The 18,203-nt window shown below is 37.4% G+C and overlaps 1 protein-coding gene across 4 annotated transcripts in view; it reads left to right on the top strand.

The window, feature by feature from the left end:
* The window catches only part of rapgef2a (Rap guanine nucleotide exchange factor 2a), a 37,602-nt gene extending 19,912 nt beyond the window's left edge, over positions 1-17,690 (top strand). The window contains exons 8-30 of one of the 4 annotated variants that reach the window (XM_026204013.1): positions 1,400-1,522; positions 1,954-2,131; positions 2,247-2,383; positions 2,462-2,620; positions 3,109-3,261; positions 4,354-4,518; positions 4,610-4,717; positions 4,823-5,026; positions 5,134-5,242; positions 5,338-5,581; positions 5,750-5,910; positions 6,264-6,278; positions 8,164-8,404; positions 8,498-8,881; positions 9,057-9,268; positions 9,359-9,482; positions 10,647-10,670; positions 11,970-12,187; positions 12,305-12,433; positions 12,557-12,706; positions 13,453-13,609; positions 13,723-14,252; positions 16,621-17,690. In XM_026204013.1, the coding sequence (XP_026059798.1) occupies positions 1,400-1,522; positions 1,954-2,131; positions 2,247-2,383; positions 2,462-2,620; positions 3,109-3,261; positions 4,354-4,518; positions 4,610-4,717; positions 4,823-5,026; positions 5,134-5,242; positions 5,338-5,581; positions 5,750-5,910; positions 6,264-6,278; positions 8,164-8,404; positions 8,498-8,881; positions 9,057-9,268; positions 9,359-9,482; positions 10,647-10,670; positions 11,970-12,187; positions 12,305-12,433; positions 12,557-12,706; positions 13,453-13,609; positions 13,723-14,252; positions 16,621-16,646 (3,951 nt within the window). In that variant the 3' untranslated portion in view covers positions 16,647-17,690. The remainder of the gene's footprint in view (positions 1-1,399; positions 1,523-1,953; positions 2,132-2,246; positions 2,384-2,461; positions 2,621-3,108; positions 3,262-4,353; positions 4,519-4,609; positions 4,718-4,822; positions 5,027-5,133; positions 5,243-5,337; positions 5,582-5,749; positions 5,911-6,263; positions 6,279-8,163; positions 8,405-8,497; positions 8,882-9,056; positions 9,269-9,358; positions 9,483-10,646; positions 10,671-11,969; positions 12,188-12,304; positions 12,434-12,556; positions 12,707-13,452; positions 13,610-13,722; positions 14,253-16,620) is intronic. The other 3 variants (XM_026204014.1, XM_026204015.1, XM_026204016.1) reach the window with 3 other exon arrangements.
* The last annotated feature ends 513 nt before the right edge of the window (positions 17,691-18,203 follow it).

Below are 18,203 nucleotides of genomic sequence, written 5' to 3'. Positions count from 1 at the left end.
ATGTAACTTTAATTAAAGTCTGAATTATTTTTTATAAATAATTTTGATAAAATTAAATGCACAATTGGACTGATGGTTTTGGTTTGCAATCTAATTGTAGTTATTTTTCAAATGTTATTTTTAATGAATTCCTTTTCAATTATTAATCTACATGCTTTTGTTTCTGGTTCTGTTGTGCAATCTAAATTTAATTTAAAATTGATTATATTTCTTACATTCTATTCACATTGTTAATCTGCATAATTTAGTTTTTTGGTTATGTCATTTAACTTTATACTTGATTTGTATTAGTTTTTCCTGTCATTGTTTCATCCATGTAATTTTATTTGACTTCATGTAGTCATATGAGTGATTGTTTAGAGGTTACATTATTGAGTTTTTGCGTTACGTGAGGATATTCTAACATGAGATTTTATTGTTGGGTCACTGTATGTAGGCCATCTGATCTAGGACATCAGTACATGAACCCATCAACTTTACTGTAGTAAGCCTCAGGGAATGTTGTACAGTAGGGTTTTGGTAAGGGTGGGTAGATCTAAACATTACTTTGGTTTGGTAACTGATGAAAGCTTTGGTCGTTAATCCTTACATTTGTTTACTTTTTAGACCTTTTTATGGTGCTTTGTGTTTGCTTGTATAAAAGAATTGTGATTGCCAGGCCTGGAAAGGGTGGATAATACTGCACTGCAAGAATTAATACTTGATTGTGTTTTATTTTTATCGACCAATGACTAAAATGATTCAGAGTAGATGGATTATTAGATGTTTTAAATGCCTCTGTTCAGCTGAACTTGTGCATGTGTGAACACATCATCAATTCCACTAACGAATAATTGTGCTGACACTCACACAGGGGTTTAAAATTAATCCTTGGTTTCCTGATGAACTAGAAGGGGAAAAAACACTATATTTGCACAAATGCTCAAAAGCTCGTGTCAGGGAAGAATTGTTACATTGTTTTTATGCATATACATAGTTGACATTTTAAGCAATGACAGCAGTGTCTTGTAATGTGACTTGCAATATTCTAGCTAAAACTATTTAAACAATAATTTAAATATTATTATACATGCAGTATAGTTATATTAGTTTAATTCATATTAATTGAAGTCTGTGGAATATTTTTACTTATAAAAATTAATCTGTCACTGCGGGTCAATTTAAATGAGCTTAAAGCTAAAAGGTACTTAAAATGTATTAATGAAAAAATAAACGTTTACCAATTACGTTAGAGGAAATATAAAATTTCCCTGATAAACATTACCTAAAATCATCCAAAATGTCTATTTCATTTATTTTCTAGAATAATCTAGCTATTTTTTTTTAACGTTCTTATATATTTATTTATCTGCTTGTTTATTTATCACTCTTTTTGTAACAGTTTATGATTCTCTTTCAGCTTCCTGCCGACTTCTCAAAGCATCACCCCTCTGACAGTTGCCACACCCATACGAATTCAAGCCAATCACGTTCCAGCATCGCCAGTGATTCAGGAAGTAGCAGCCTATCAGATATCTACCAGGTGATAAGAGACTCTGAGTTTCTATCCCTCTATAAAGCAATCTCCTTACACACTCTGCAATAGAAGCACATCCTGACAGAGATTTATTGTGAACATCTGGGACACACACACTCGCACACATTTAAATCCCGTCCTGTAGAGGACTCCCCCACCCTCCTCTGTGGTCCATCTGTCACCTCTCCATAACCTATTCATGTCAGTCGTCAACCACACATACCTTTTGATCCACAGATCAGCATTCACGCACACACCCAAGCGCATGCACAAACACAGTCGGCTCAACACACACTTCTGTAGTGACACACCATCTGTACACACACAGTCATAGTCACGCGGTTCACTTTGTCTGTTTGTAAATGCGGGTCACAAAGTACAGAAAGCCATTAAATGTCTATGAACATCATTTGCTGAAAATTGTGTTTATTTTACAGGCCACTGAAAGTGAATGTGGGGACATGGACCTGAGCGGGCTTCCTGAAACGGCAGTGGACTCGGACGAGGATGATGATGATGAGGATGTAGGGAGGGGAACGGACCCTCTTATGAGTCGAGATATTGTGAGAGACTGTCTGGAGAAAGACCCTATGGACCGTACAGATGATGACATCGGTACTCTTTTGTATTCTTTTGAATTCTTCAGTGATGGACATTCACTAAGCTACTTTCATTTTAAGTTTCACTTTACACTTTCTCTTTCATTTTCACGTTCTCTTTCTGTAAACAGAGCAGTTGCTGGAGTTTGTGCAGCAGCTTCCGGCATTTGCCAGTCTGAGTGTTTCGGTGCGGAGGGAGCTGTGTGCCGTCATGGTGTTTGCGGTTGTGGAACGGGCCGGAACCATCGTGCTCAACAACGGTGAAGAGGTGAGACGGGTCCCTTCGCAGCATCTCATCTCCACATTTGAGTTCAGCTGATAACAGGCAAATGTGTGTGTGTTTTAGCTGGACTCATGGTCAGTCATTTTGAATGGAGCAGTAGAGGTGATCTATCCAGATGGCAGCAGTGTGAGTGTGTGTATGGGTGGAAGTTTTGGTGTCTCCCCTTCAATGGAAAAACAGCTGATGACTGGAGTCATGAGGACCAAAGTAGACGACTGTCAGGTAAGAAAAGATTGTGTTTATAGTAAAGATGGGCATAATTGTGAACTAGTTCTCAAGCAGCTTGTTTATGACAGTAAATTTGATCTAGATTTTGTTTTGGTAAACTTTAGTGTTATTCAAACTGAATATATTTTCAAGGTGGTGATATTGTATTTAAAGGTGCTGTACGTTTTTGACTCTACTAAAGCATAAAAATACCATAATATGTTTGCAGATATTTAAGAAGCATGCTAAGTTAACATACTTTTTTGTCTAAAGAACAAAGCTACAGTCAGTTATTCTCCTTTGAAAATGTGTGTTCTGGGCCGGAATGTCGGTCTCTGTTCTGGTTTGTGAAACCCGCCCTCTGCCAGTTGTCAATTCTACATACAGCACCTTTAAAAAAAAAGTCCTGTTCAAGCTTGATTTGTGACGCAAGTAATGCATAAAATGTTGACGCAAAAAATGTCAGTTAACATTATTATTTGTGTGTGTGTGTGTTTGTGTAGTTTGTGTGTATTGCCCAGCAGGACTACTGCTGCATTCTGAATCAGGTTGAGCAGAACACACAGCGAGTGGAGGAGGAAGGAGAAATCGTCATGGTCAAAGAACACAGAGAACTTGACCGGACGGGCACCCGCAAGGGACACATTGTTGTTAAGGTTTGATTGTTTTTTTTTAAGAAAAATCAGACTGAGGCCTGGCTCACACCGGATGCCGAAGCGACGCGGAAGCGGCGCGGAATGGAGGCCGCTTCCTTTCGGCGCCCATGTTAACCTATGGTGTCGTTCACACCAGACGCGGAGCGCCGCAGCGTGCCGCGGCCGGCCCGCACCATGAAGCGCCCGTTTTAGCGTCTGGTCTATTTTTTGCCAGCGATCCGCATCAATTCCGGAAGGAAGTCACACCAAGAAACACGAGACAATCCGGTCAATTGTCAAAATATAAGCAATTTTCAAATTAAAATACCGCGAGTGACAAATGCGATCATATTTGTGTATCTAAACAGACTAGAAAAAAAAAAAAAAAAAAACACAACACACAGGAGAATACACGTCTGGTGTGAACAGGCAGGCGCCGGACCGCGCGTGATTTTCCCCGTTACGCGCCGCTTCGGCGTCCGGTGTGAACCAGGCCTGACATGGAAAAAGTACTCCACTAAAAAAATGAGATTGTGGCTTTACAGTCTTTAAGTTGATGAATCTGGTGTGGAGTTGAATCTCTGACTTTATATGTTATGTGAATATGGTAGCCCATAGAACATCCCCTCCACATTTTGTGTTTTAAAGATCTTTATGTGTGTGTGTATTATTATTATAATTTTTTTTGTATGTATTTTTTTTTTACGAAATGCATTATATGGTTCCAAAGTGACAAAGACTTTGAAGACTCCAGTAATGGCTGCTGAAAAATCAGTTTTGCCATGACAGGAATAAATTACATTTTAAGATATTTAAAAAAAAAACAGTTACTGTAAAGTAAAAAAAAAAAAGTTACTGTAACTTGTAAAAATACGTCAGTGTTGATCATATAAATGCAGTCTTGGGGAGACATTTTAAAGCATTTACAGACTTCAGACTTTTGAACAGTATTGTATGTTTTATTCACTTAAACAAACCATTTGACCAATTAATAAACCTAAATTAATTTGATTTTAAAATTTGTGGGGATTTTTAGTGCTTAGTTTAACCAGAAAAGAAGAAAGATCTTTAAATGTGTTCATTTAAAAGAAAAATCTGATGTACTCTTTTTAGGGCACTGCTGAAAGGCTGATGCAGCACTTAGTGGAGGATCATTCAGTTGTCGACCCTACATATATTGAGGACTTCCTGTTGACCTATCGTACCTTCCTGCCCAGTCCTCTGATTTTGGGACAGAGACTTTTGGACTGGTTTAATGAACCCAGTTTACGGGACAAGGTAGCGTGACTGAATCCACCTTTTCTGAAGAGACCCACATTAAGCTTTAGTTGGATGGGCCTCACAGTTCTTCCCTCTCTCCTTTAATCAGGTAACCCGAGTTGTCTTGTTATGGGTTAACAATCACTTCAGTGACTTTGAAGGAGACCCTGATATGACCAGTTTTTTGGAGGAATTTCAGAGCGATCTGGAAAGAGAGGTATAAACAGCATGCAAGAATTACTTTACTGCATATTTCAAATATTTGTCATTCATCACTTTATCAGACTAGCATTTTATTTACTTCCTGTTTATCCAAAAAAAGAAAATGACAGGTCAGTTGCGGTTGCTCAACATAGCTTGTGCGGCTAAAGCCAAACCCAGAGTGATTACTATAAATAGGCCTGCTCGAGAGATGCCCCTCCCCTTCACACTGATTGGAGGAGCTGAACGAGGAACACGCCTCTTTATCAGCAGCGTGGAAGTTGGTAGCAAAGCAGAGGAAGCTGGGCTTAAACGTGGAGACCAGGTGACACCTTTCAAACCTCTGTATAAAACAGTGTTAAGACACCGAAGCATGTTCTTTACACACATTTTTTCTTTCTGTCTTATCTAATCTTTTTCACACTCGTGCAGATATTGGAGGTGAACGGGCAGACGTTTGAGAATGTGCAGCTGTCCAAAGCAACTGAAATTCTCAAGAACAATACACAGCTCTGTATGAGTGTCAAAACCAACCTCCTGGGTGAGATTCCTACATGGAAAAACCTCCCAATACTCAAAGGCTGTTGATAGATATACATTTTTTTATTATCTTTTACTCACTTTCACTCTTCTCAGTCTTCAAGGAGCTGGTTGCCAGGTTGGCAGAGGAAAGGAAAAACGGCGTTCCTCATCTTCCGAAGATTGGTGACGGAAAGAAAAATAGCCGTTATTCTGTACCTGAACTTGGGGCTGGTTCTGACTTAATAGGTCAAGAAAAGGTCAGCAAGAAGGTCAAAGCACATACTGTGGGCGGCCGAAATAAACTCATGAAGATTCTAGACAAGACACGCATGAGCATCCTACCTCAGAAACCTTACAGGTATACAAGCACAAACTCTTCTTCTGACGCTATTGCTGACTTTGAGAATTCGTCATCTTAGTGGTATTTACATAAACAGAAGGGCATTATTTCACATCCACTGCTTTTGACTTATGTGTTAAATTCTGACTGATGTTCATGCTGAGTCATTGTGCTTTTGTTGTATAGTGACCTCGGGTTAGGGCAGACTCAGGATGACAGTATTGTGGGATTAAGACAGAACAAACAGACTCAGCCAACAATGGCAGTCAGTGGAAATCTCTCATCCAGTAACCCTGACCTGGCCCAAGGCCAACAGCGCATTATTGACTACAGTACACAGCCACCAGGTAAATATGCATACAGAATACTCAATTGCACGCTCAAAAATCAGCATAATGTATACAGTCAGTACTATGTGTGTGTGTGTGTGTGTGTGTGTGTGTGTGTGTGTGTGTGTGTGTATATTTATATGATTTTGATGTTGACATTCACATAGCATCTTCGGAGCTTCACAACCTGATAACTGTTTGCTGTTTTTAACTTACAATATAATGCTGCACATGACATTGCTATATTCTACACACATCACCTCTGCTCATAAATGCATTCCACTCTACTGCTTCTCTTTGTGTTCCTTTTTATTTTTTGTTATATTTGTGCGATTGTACTAATGATCCCGCTACCCTCTCCCTGCTCACAGCACCTGGATTCACTCGTGAGTATTTGTGCACTGCTGCGGTCCTGCTCGTCTTTTTAGACACCTCTCATATAGTTCCACTCATCTCTCTAGAAACAGTAGCCGTTCGTCTTCCTAAATAACCATCTTGCGTAATTGCCTGTCTATCTCTCTCTCAAAGTCTGTAATAAAGTTTGATCTAGTTGACTGTATCTCCTTCTCTCCGTTCTGCTGTGTATAGTATCGTTCTTGTACAGATATTATTATTTTTTGCAAACTTGAGTCAGTGGCAGCATATTTTTTTAATGGCATCTCCATGGATAATGTTACTTGTTGATGAAAAAAAAGAAAGATTTATGGGAAATTCTCATTTTCGTGAACGTAAGCTGTAGCAGCACTGTTACCTTTTTTTTTGCCAATAGACTGTGTTTTGCCAGTTCTCTGGCAAACTTAACTCATGGTGAACACACCTTAAGGCTGTGGGACTATAGACACACTTTATTACATTGTTTCTGGTTTATTTCAATGGCCCGTCTGTGTAGATTAATACATTTCGTGCCATTTGCTAAACTTGCCACTGGGCCAAGTCCTGTAGTTAAATTTCTCTTCTTTTTTTTCGAACTTTGATGTACTACTCTTACTGCTTTGTCTTTTTATGTACATCTCTCTTTCTGTAGCTTCTGTTCATGCTTAGCATCATCTGAAAGTGTTTCCCAAAGTAAATATTGGTTCTCAATGTTTTCAATTTAGCATTGCAAGCTCTAATGTAATTATTCAAGTAAGTAGTAAAACAAAGATAAAAATTTGAATGTTTTATATATATATATATATATGTTTTATATATATAAGGCCCTGTTGAGTAGCATATTGTCACCGTAGTAGCCAAAGCTTTTTTATTTACAGGGGACTAAAAGTATTATGTATTATCTACTATGTAAAAATCTGTTATGTGAAAATATTAACCCTGTTATTTATCAAATGAATATACCTGTGGCAGTGATGGCTCATCATCAAGTAGTCATTAGACTTGTCACTACATTAAATTATCATAAATTGAACAATACCTCACAGGTTTCATAATCCTTAAAGGAACAGTTCACCCAAACATTGTTATCATTTACTCACCCTCATATCGTTCCAAACCTGTACAAGTTTCTTTATTATGTTAAACACACAAAAAAGACATTTTAAAGAACCAAATAGTCGTTGATTCCCATTCCATAGTACGAGAAAGAAATGCTCTGGGGACCAGCAACTCTTTGATTCCCAGCATTGTTCTTTTATGTTCAACATAAGAAAGAAATTTGCACAGGTTTGGAACTTCATGAGGGTGAGTCAATAAAGATAACATTTTCATTTTTGGGTGAACTATCCCTTAAATACCATGTAACGAACGATTACTTCCGACACAAAATTACTGTAAAATTATATAAGACTCTTATATCAGGTAAAGGGATATACTGTGTAGCAAATGTATATCATCAGATGTAATATCATCAGATAATTTAAACTATATCATTGACCAGCAATAATAAATTGGATAAATGTAAAATTGGATAAACCTCAGCTGTGTGATTGTAGTCACTTGTAACATGCTACTGAAGAACCTGTACTTTTGACAGCTCTACGTACCGATAAAACTCTTAATGTTTTGTCTTCTGCAGAAGACATCTCCTCTGATTCTGCTTGATCTGGATCTCCAGTCAACCTCTGTCTTAGTTATTAGAGTTTCCTTTCGTCTCTTTTTCACTTGACTTGTTACATCTTCCTTATAGGCATCCACCACGTCTGTTTACCTAATATAGTTCTAGAAGTTGCATGTAATCTGTGCTATGCAGGAATGTTTGGATCCTAGTTCTGATTGAGGTTTACATACTTCTTATATACAGTTGTTTTATGGTTTGTTGATGTTTTTCATCCACAGAATTGCAAGACCAGGTGCTGCGTGTTTTCAAAGCAGACCAACAAAGTCGTTACTTACTGATTAACAGAGACACCACAGCAAGAGAGGCAGCCAATCAGGCGATGCGAGAGTTCGGCTTGACGGCAAGTCCTGAAGCCTATTCGCTCTGTGAGGTTTCCGTCACACAGGAGGGAGTTATCAAACAGAGACGATTACCCGATCAACTCTCTAAACTGGCTGACAGGATACAGCTAAGTGCCAGGTTTGGTCTTGAGCTAAATTTGAGAAGTTAAATTGGCAATTTTGTAGTTTAATTTTATATGTGATGGTTATATTTTTCTGCTTGCTTTGCCAGGTACTACCTGAAGAGCAACATGGAGACAGAGACGCTGTGCTCGGATGTGGAAGCACAGGAGATGCAGCGAGAGTCTGTGGTCCCTTTGTTGTCCTTGAGCTCCATGGAGATAGCCAATCAGCTGTCAGCACGAAACTATCTGCTCTTCTCCAGCATTGAACCGACGGATTACATCAGTGACCTTTTCAAGCTTCACCCACAAGAGCCTCCTAGCAATCTGCGCAACTTTGAGGCTCTTGTAAACCAGGAGACCTTCTGGGTCGCCACAGAGATTGTACAAGAAACCAACCTGGCCAAGAGAGTGAAGATCATCAAGCACTTTATAAAGATTGCCCTTCACTGCCGTGACTGCAAGAACTTCAACTCCATGTTTGCCATAATCAGGTAGCGTTTATGTGCCGTATTTCAAATGTGTGTTTCCATTCGTCTTACCATTCAAACATGTCAGTGTGCTTTTGTTCCTTGCAAAACTTTGATTAGTTTGTACCTGCTAAAGCTAGGAGTAGTCAATCTTCTCTCCACTATGTGATGTTTTAACTGCTTCTGTGTATATTTCCAGTGGGTTCAATCTAGCACCCGTCGCTCGGTTGAGATCTACATGGGAACGTTTGCCTGGAAAATATGAGAAGCTTCTGGCAGAATTACAGGACGTTTTTGACCCTTCTCGAAATATGGCCAAATACCGCAACCTCCTCAACAAACACAACCTGCAGCCACCAGTCATCCCTCTGTTTCCCGTCATTAAGAAAGACCTCACCTTCCTCCATGAGGGTAACTTACACCTCTCTCTTCCGGTTGCCCGGTAATTTGGAATTTGGTTTGAAAATGAAGTATGACTGTATCAAACACGTGTGCTTATAGGCAACAACTCCAAGGTGGACGGCCTGGTGAATTTTGAGAAGTTGAGGATGATTGCGCGAGAGATCAGACACGTGGTTCGAATGGCTTCAATCACCATGGACCCTGCGTTGCTTTTTAAGACTAGGTACACTCACTTACAAAGTGTACACTTATTCAGCAATGATTTTTCATACACACGAACACGTGTGACATCAATAAAACCTTGAGATAAAATCATAATTAAAAAAGGCACACTAACTGTTTTTAGAAACCTATCACAGCCTTCAGTGTCACATGTAACATCCAGTCTATCACATGATCATTTAGAAATCATTCTAATATTCTGATTTATTATGAGTGTTGGAAACAGTTCTGCTGTCTAATATATTTGATGAATAAAAGGTTAAAAAGAACTGCATTTATTCCAAAAAGAAAAAAATTCTAATAATATATTTTCTTTACTATCACTTTTTATCAATTTAACACATCCTTGCTGAATAAAAGTGTTGATTTTATTAAATAAAAAGAAAGAAAAAAAATTACTGACCCCAAATTACCGAAAAAAATATTTTAAAAACATAGCAATTTTTTTTTTTTTACTTTTTTTTTTATTAAAGTATCCTAAAAAGTATCACATGTTCTGAAAAAAATATTAAGCAGCAGAACTGTTTCCAACTTTGATAATGAATCATCATATTAGAATGATTTCTAAAGGATCATGTGATAATGATCCTAAAAATTCAGCTTTGCATCACAGAAATAAATGATAATTTAAAGTATAATAAATTTAAAAACAATTATTTTAAATTGTAATAATATATCACAATATTACATTTTTTCTGTATTTTTCATCAGATAAATGCAGGGCTTGATGAGCAGAAGAAACTTCTTTCAAAAACATTAAAAATAGTAATGTTTCCAAACTTTTGGTCTGTACTATATATATATATATATATATATATATACTGTATATATCTCTATTTGGCTTCTACAAAATTTTGAATGAATTTTCCATTTGTGACAAAGCGTTCTGGGTTTACAGCAAAATTAAGATACTATACATATCTGTGATGCCTTAACTTGTGTCCTATGTAGGCAACTCAATAGGGATTGGAACCGAGCTAGTCTCTTGCACAATGTGGCATAAAGTTTCTGCTCACAGTCATTTGTGTGCTTGGTGTCTTACTGGACTTCTTTTTTGGGCCTTTGCTCTGTGGGCTTCACTGTCTGAGCACTAGTGTCTTATGCCTCCTTTTACTCAATCTTTTAATTTTCTTTTTCTTTGGCTATTCATGGCACTCTGTTGTAGGAAGAAAAAGTGGAGAAGTCTTGGGTAAGTGGGACTGCTACTGTCTTTCACTCTTTCACTTTCTGTTAAATGTCATTCTTTTCTGCATGATACTAAACCATACTAACACTTCTCTCAGTAGTCTATGGCTTGTTTTAATTGTGCTACGTATGTAAAATCTTATCTTTGACTTCCTTCTCCTGAATGCTCGTCATTCTTAGAAAAGCATGAATTTTTGTGAGTTTTCAATAGCTGCGTTTACATGGATCCTTCTAATCTGATCGTAGTAGAACTTCAAGCACAATCAGAATAAAAAGAGTCACATGTAAACATGTCAATCCGATTGAATTGACCAGAGCTGACTAAAATATCGATCGGATTGAAAGGGGTGGTTTATTCCTTTTGTAATCCGAGCGAGAGGACATGTAAACACTTGATCGGATTGAAAACCGAAACTGGAAAGTACTGTGCATGCACAGTGACGTAAAAATAGTGTAATGATGTATGACGCGCAGAACGAGCTGTTCTTCCTGGCGAATAGTCTCATAAATAAGTGTCTTGTCATTCTAAAACTCCCCTTTCACTCAAGCGTCTGTGAAGTGAAGCAGGACGACATTCCACCAGTTCTTTTTTAAGATTATCATCAACAAGGATGCGGGAAGGGGCAATTTTACTACTTTTTTTATTTTATTTTTTTAAGTAACGTTAAGTAGCACAACAGTGCTGGTCGTTGCCTAATTAGAACCTGAAGTACATAGTTATTATGAGTGCTTTTTAAAACATTATGCGACAGCAGCGGGACACAAAAGCATGTCAAAAGAGTAAATCCGATCAGAAACTTTATAAACACGCATATCAGCTCTATCACTTTATTTAGCGTTCATGTAAACACTACGTTCAGATTCGTCAATCAGAATGAATTCATTCCGATCGAAGCAAAAAGCGTCCATGTAAACGCACCTACTTATGATTTATGTGGCTTTATAAAAGCATTTTTGCTGCTTAAGTAGGAATGGGCATTGAGTAATATTGTAGAAGAGTACTCTAATGTAAATGTACTACTTTTTTTATTTACTCTTTCGTTGACTGCTTAGTTGCAGAATGAGTATCTGATTACTCATGCACATCTCTACTTTCTAAACATGTCAATATTTCATTAACCTGTAGTTTTCTAAAATAGTCACTTATCTCATTGTGCATGTTAAAAATGGTGATGTTAATACCCCAGCAAAATTCTCTGGCTGATTTATCTAGTTGTCTTGCTAACTTCTGCTGTTGATTTGACTGTTCAGTAATGCCATTTTGCATTAACATTGGTTGTGTATTTTGTTCTAATGCATGTAGGTCTCTAAGTCAGGTGAGCAGCTCTTCTCTCTCTGACATTGGAACGATGGGTGGGAAGAGGAAGGGGAGGCGGAGCTCTTTTCTCAGCGCTAAGAAACTCTATGAGGTGGAGATGATGAGCAGACGCGTGCGGCAGTACCTGGACGCGCAAACACACGAGAGCGATGAGGAGAAGCTCCATGAACTATCTTTGCAGTGTGAGCCTGCCCACAGCTCCAGTGAGTTGCAATTTTCAAATATATGTATTATAAATAATAAGTAATTTAGTATAAACACCAAAAATGTGATAAAAAGCATAGTAAAAACAAAATGTATGCGTGTGCTTGCTATTTCAGGTCTGAAGAACTCAGGTGAGAGAAGACGAGTGGATGCATCTCCTGTCAGTCAAAGAAGCACCACTCCACAGCAGACTAATGGAAATCATGGTCGCAAGACATCACTTGGCAAAGAGTTACCACCATTTGGTAAGAGCTCTCTGTTGTTTTACTGCCGCAAATGATCTGAATTCTGGGGTCATTCGAGCGCCCTCTGCTGGTGACTTGTCAGTCTTGTATGTAGTAAGATGAGGGTTTTCTTTGTGTCTGCAGGTGCCCAGTCTCCTCAGTCTCTTCATAAGATTTTGTCTCTGTCAGAAGAGGGCAGAGACAGACAACGAAAGCTGCCTGAGGACAGCCAGTCGAATGCTTCATCTCTACTCTCCTCTCCGCGTACCTCACCGCACAGCACACCTAGAAAAGGTATGTATTGAATCTATGTATGTATCTATGTATGTTTTTAGAATATTGGTTTGCCCTATATTTTGCAGTCAATGTTTTTTATGTATTTGATATAATAACTAAGTACTAAAGCTGAACATAAGCTTGAACCATTTTAAGTCCAAGTATTTCCCTTATGTTGCCCAGTCATTTCTTAAGTCAAGTGTAGTAACACTGTAAGTGCACATGCTGCAAAAAATAAGGTAACGCTTCATTTTAAGGTGTCCTTGTTACACATTAAATGTACTTACTGTTATAATAACAATAAATTATGCATAATTACATGCAAGTAATCCTAAAACAAACCCTAATCCTAACCATATGATGTTGATGTTTTTCTGTCGACTGTTTTAAAGTAACTGCATTATAGTAAAATGCCATAAAATCTATGAAGTTTTTGCTAACTTGGCATATAATATTTAAATGTGATAAGTTATGGCTTTCAAAATTAAAAATTCCAAAAGAATAAAAGCTTTAATAAACAGTATGAGCTTGATTATCGTGTCACACTGAATGTTGCATTATTTAACAAGTTGTTGTTAAAGAAATGCATATTTTAATGAATCAGCTTAAGAAATGAATCCCTGTTCAAAGGTTTTGAAGTTTTTTTTTAAACCAAAAACCAATGAATTGCGAATCAATTCAAAGTGAACTCACATTCTAAAGAGTGATATATTAATATAATTGGATGTATTTAATTGGTTGGTAATGTATGCTTTCTTTTATAGCCCCACAGTTAGTGGTGAAAGCATCAGATCAGCTGAGTTTGTTAAGCTCCTCCTCCTCTGATCTCATCAGTGTTGGTGACCACACGCATGCTCAAGCCCGTACGATTACACACCCACTCAGCACACGTAGGGCTGAACCTGACCAAATGAGCTTGGGGTAAGAGGTTTTATATACATATATGCATATAAGTATCTAACAAGTTGTCGATTAGTCAATACAGTTTGTCTAGTACCTTATTTCTAAAGTCTCTCTACATTTCTTTCTCTCAGATCCTACTCCTTGACTCAGGATCAGTGTGACCGTGCGTCATTGGACGCAGCAGACAGTGGCCGTGGCAGCTGGACGTCCTGCTCCAGTGGTTCCCATGATAACATCCAGAGTATTCCACAGCGTGTGGGTTATTATGACAGCCGCAGCTGGGAGACGCTGGCAGAAGGGATGGGACGAAGTCACGTGTCCACACCTACCGGTTACTGGGGCGATGAATTGGAAGGAGAAACAGGAACGATAAAACGTAGAGGTGGAAAAGACGAAACTCCAAACTTAAACAAGAATACTGCGAGTCGGAGGGAGGGACGCTTTAGAGATCCTCCACCCACACCGCCTGGTTATACTGCTCTGTCATTGGCTGAGGCCGACAGCCACAGTCACGCCCATGGGCGACGCCCACCAGACTACACAGCGGCTCTGCAGAGGTCTCGATTACTTAAAAGGTCATGTGATCCTCCTTCACTTCACCCATCCAGTAGATTGCCAGTATACAACCACTGCCAGTCACCACGACGTCCACAACCGGATGGTGGGTATTTGATAATGAAGGAAAAAATGTATCCAATCCAATAAAGAAAAAAATGAATCTTTCAAATCTTTCAAATTGTTCAAATTTACTAGTGATATAATATCAGTTAGATTAATATATTTACTAGTATGGCTAACAATTGAATCTTTCAAATTGTTCAAATTTACTAGTGATATAATATCAGTTAGATTAATATATTTACTAGTATGGCTAACAATTACACCGCTAAAATGTTTTTTGTGCATAGAAAATAAAATGTCTGATTCATATTTTGAGTCTATTGGTGTAGTTTTTAATAACAAGAAAAAAATAAAAATAACAAGCAATTCTGCGCATTGCTAATTGTAAAATTAAATATGAAAATAATCAGAATAGTTCATAAGTAGTGTTATTTTAGCATCACTGAGAAACTATTATATTTTATATTTTGATTTTTTTAAATATATTTTTCATTTTAATTTTAAAGTTGTAGTAATTTTGTTTGTCATTTCTGTAGTTTTTGTATGTGTGTGTGTGTGTGTGTGTGTGTATGTGTGTGTATATATATATATATATATATATATATATATACAGTATTGTTCAAAATAATAGCAGTACAATGTGACTAACCAGAATAATCAAGGTTTTTAGTATATTTTTTATTGCTACGTGGCAAACAAGTTACCAGTAGGTTCAGTAGATTGTCAGAAAACAAACAAGACCCAGCATTCATGATATGCACGCTCTTAAGGCTGTGCAATTGGGCAATTAGTTGAAAGGGGTGTGTTCAAAAAAATAGCAGTGTCTACCTTTGACTGTACAAACTCAAAACTATTTTGTACAAACATTTTTTTTTTCTGGGATTTAGCAATCCTGTGAATCACTAAACTAATATTTAGTTGTATGACCACAGTTTTTTAAAACTGCTTGACATCTGTGTGGCATGGAGTCAACCAACTTGTGGCACCTCTCAGCTGTTATTCCACTCCATGATTCTTTAACAACATTCCACAATTCATTCACATTTCTTGGTTTTGCTTCAGAAACAGCATTTTTGATATCACCCCACAAGTTCTCAATTGGATTAAGGTCTGGAGATTGGGCTGGCCACTCCATAACATTAATTTTGTTGGTTTGGAACCAAGACTTTGCCCGTTTACTAGTGTGTTTTGGGTCATTGTCTTGTTGAAACAACCATTTCAAGGGCATGTCCTCTTCAGCATAGGGCAACATGACCTCTTCAAGTATTTTAACATATGCAAACTGATCCATGATCCCTGGTATGCGATAAATAGGCCCAACACCATAGTAGGAGAAACATGCCCATATCATGATGCTTGCACCTCCATGCTTCACTGTCTTCACTGTGTACTGTGGCTTGAATTCAGAGTTTGGGGGTCGTCTAACAAACTGCCTGTGGCCCTTGGACCCCAAAAGAACAATTTTACTCTCATCAGTCCACAAAATGTTCCTCCATTTCTCTTTAGGCCAGTTGATGTGTTCTTTGGCAAATTGTAACCTCTTCTGCACATGCCTTTTTTTTAACAGAGGGACTTTGCGGGGGATTCTTGAAAATAGATTAGCTTCACACAGACGTCTTCTAACGGTCACAGTACTTACAGGTAACTCCAGACTGTCTTTGATCATCCTGGAGGTGATCATTGGCTGAGCCTTTGCCATTCTGGTTATTCTTCTATCCATTTTGATGGTTGTCTTCCGTTTTCTTCCACGTCTCTCTGGTTTTGCTCTCCATTTTAAGGCATTGGAGATCATTTTAGCTGAACAGCCTATCATTTTTTGCACCTCTTTATAGGTTTTCCCCTCTCTAATCAACTTTTTAATCAAAGTACGCTGTTCTTCTGAACAATGTCTTGAACGACCCATTTTCCTCAGCTTTCAAATGCATGTTCAACAAGTGTTGGCTTCATCCTTAAATAGGGGCCACCTGATTCACACCTGTTTCTTCACAAAATTGATGACCTCAGTGATTGAATGCCACACTGCTATTTTTTTGAACACACCCCTTTCAACTAATTCAACTAATTGCCCAATTGCACAGCCTTAAGAGCGTGCATATCATGAATGCTGGGTCTTGTTTGTTTTCTGAGAATCTACTGAACCTACTGGTAACTTGTTTGCCACGTAGCAATAAAAAAATATACGAAAAACCTTGATTATTCTGGTTAGTCACATTGTACTGCTATTATTTTGAACAATACTGTATATATAATATATATTTTTTATGACTTTTTTTCTCAGATAATTGTTTATTTCAAATGACGACAATTTTGTTCATAGTCTTTTTCACAATAATATTTTTTATTATTATTTTATAATTTATTATTTTTAATAACAAGTCCAGCTCTAATTTTATCTCTTTCCTTTACAGAAAATGAGCAGATATCTGCAGTTTAATCCGAGACTCTTCGTATGTCTTTCCCAAAGTTGGACAACATTCATGTGACAGTTGATACGGAATCGTGGCCATGTCCTGAGCTACAGCAAATCATTTCAAACTATCATGGAGATCACTGTGAAAGAGGACAGGAGCAGATAAAATGTTGGCACTTTTAACATAAGTTCTGCAAAACAAAGACAAAAAGGACGTCATACGTTCTCATTTTAATCCTAGCATGATGAGAGGGGTTGCACACGCTGCAAGATCAGTGTTACAAGACCATAGAAACAGTATTATTTCATTAGAAGTTTTAATATGCAGTGTTACTTTAGTATGTCACGTGTTAAAGACACTGTATGTGTGTGTTGTGCTTGTGAGAGGGAGCGTTGAAATCAATCAAAGATGGAGAGGTCGTTCTCTTCGGACACTTGAAGACAGAAAGAAAAGACTGAGCAGCTGCCTCTCACGAACCTCAGTAGTCTCAGACATCTTCTCTGTGCTGTTATCAGTGTTTTTGTGTTACTCATGAGTATATGACCATTTTAACATGCCTTTCTCATCTGATCATGTTCCCAAAAAAACTTTCCAGATGTTTCTGTTTCAAAAGATTTTTATGTTTTGTATTTTTATTTAATTTTATCTGTCAGTACCATTGTTTCCGACTATCCTAGTTAATGGCACAAATCATGAATTGTTGCACAGATTTTCAGAAACAAGAGACTGTGGTCAAGAACATATAAATTATAGTTGTTACATAGATGATAGGTGGTCATAATATGATCAGTAGATGGCTACAACAGTATATTTTCTTAGAATGTCATGAGTTTGTGATAGTTCAATTGTATCGCCTGTGTTTCTACCCAGCCAAATCTGTAAGAATGACATGTATTTCTACGTCTTTTACAAAGACAACTGGCAAAGTCTATAACTACTTTTGTATTTTTAATACAACTATTGTAAATAATGGTTATATTTTGTTAAAAATTTCTGAGACTTGTTCTGTTTATTGGACAGTTCAGCTACAAATGACTTGAGGGAAAATAAACACTGTAGCAATGAAATCTAATGTCTCATCTGCAACTTTGTTACATTTGATGCTTTAATGCTGAATACAAAGTATCTTAAAGATGAAAAGCCAGATCTTTGACAAATAGGTAACTCTGCCCAACACTCAAGCCATTGGCAGAGAGCCGCCTCTGTGTTTTCTGATTGGCTAACAAGTGTGGTCTGTGATCAGATTCTTCTCTGCTTTGTATTGAGTATATGTTGCGCTATGTTTATATTGTGCCATAGGACACCTATTTTCATTGATTCCTGTCAGTTATTGGGGAAACTTTATGCCTGGTAATTTAAATTTAATTGCCTATAATTGGTGTTATTATAAAACGTGTAATCACTACATGGCACCCTATCATAAGCTAAAGTAAATATATTTTTTATGAATAACTTTTATTACAACATAGTCATTTAAAAAACAAAATGGTATGTAAATTAAGTAAGGATGCGTTAAATTAATGAAAAGTGACAAAGTATGTTTGTAATGTTATTAAAGATTTATATTTCAAATAAAAGCT

This window comes from Carassius auratus, chromosome 26 (assembly GCF_003368295.1).
Source record: "Carassius auratus strain Wakin chromosome 26, ASM336829v1, whole genome shotgun sequence".
NCBI classification, from domain to species: Eukaryota; Metazoa; Chordata; class Actinopteri; order Cypriniformes; family Cyprinidae; genus Carassius; species Carassius auratus.
This window is presented reverse-complemented; position numbering and strand designations above follow the sequence as displayed.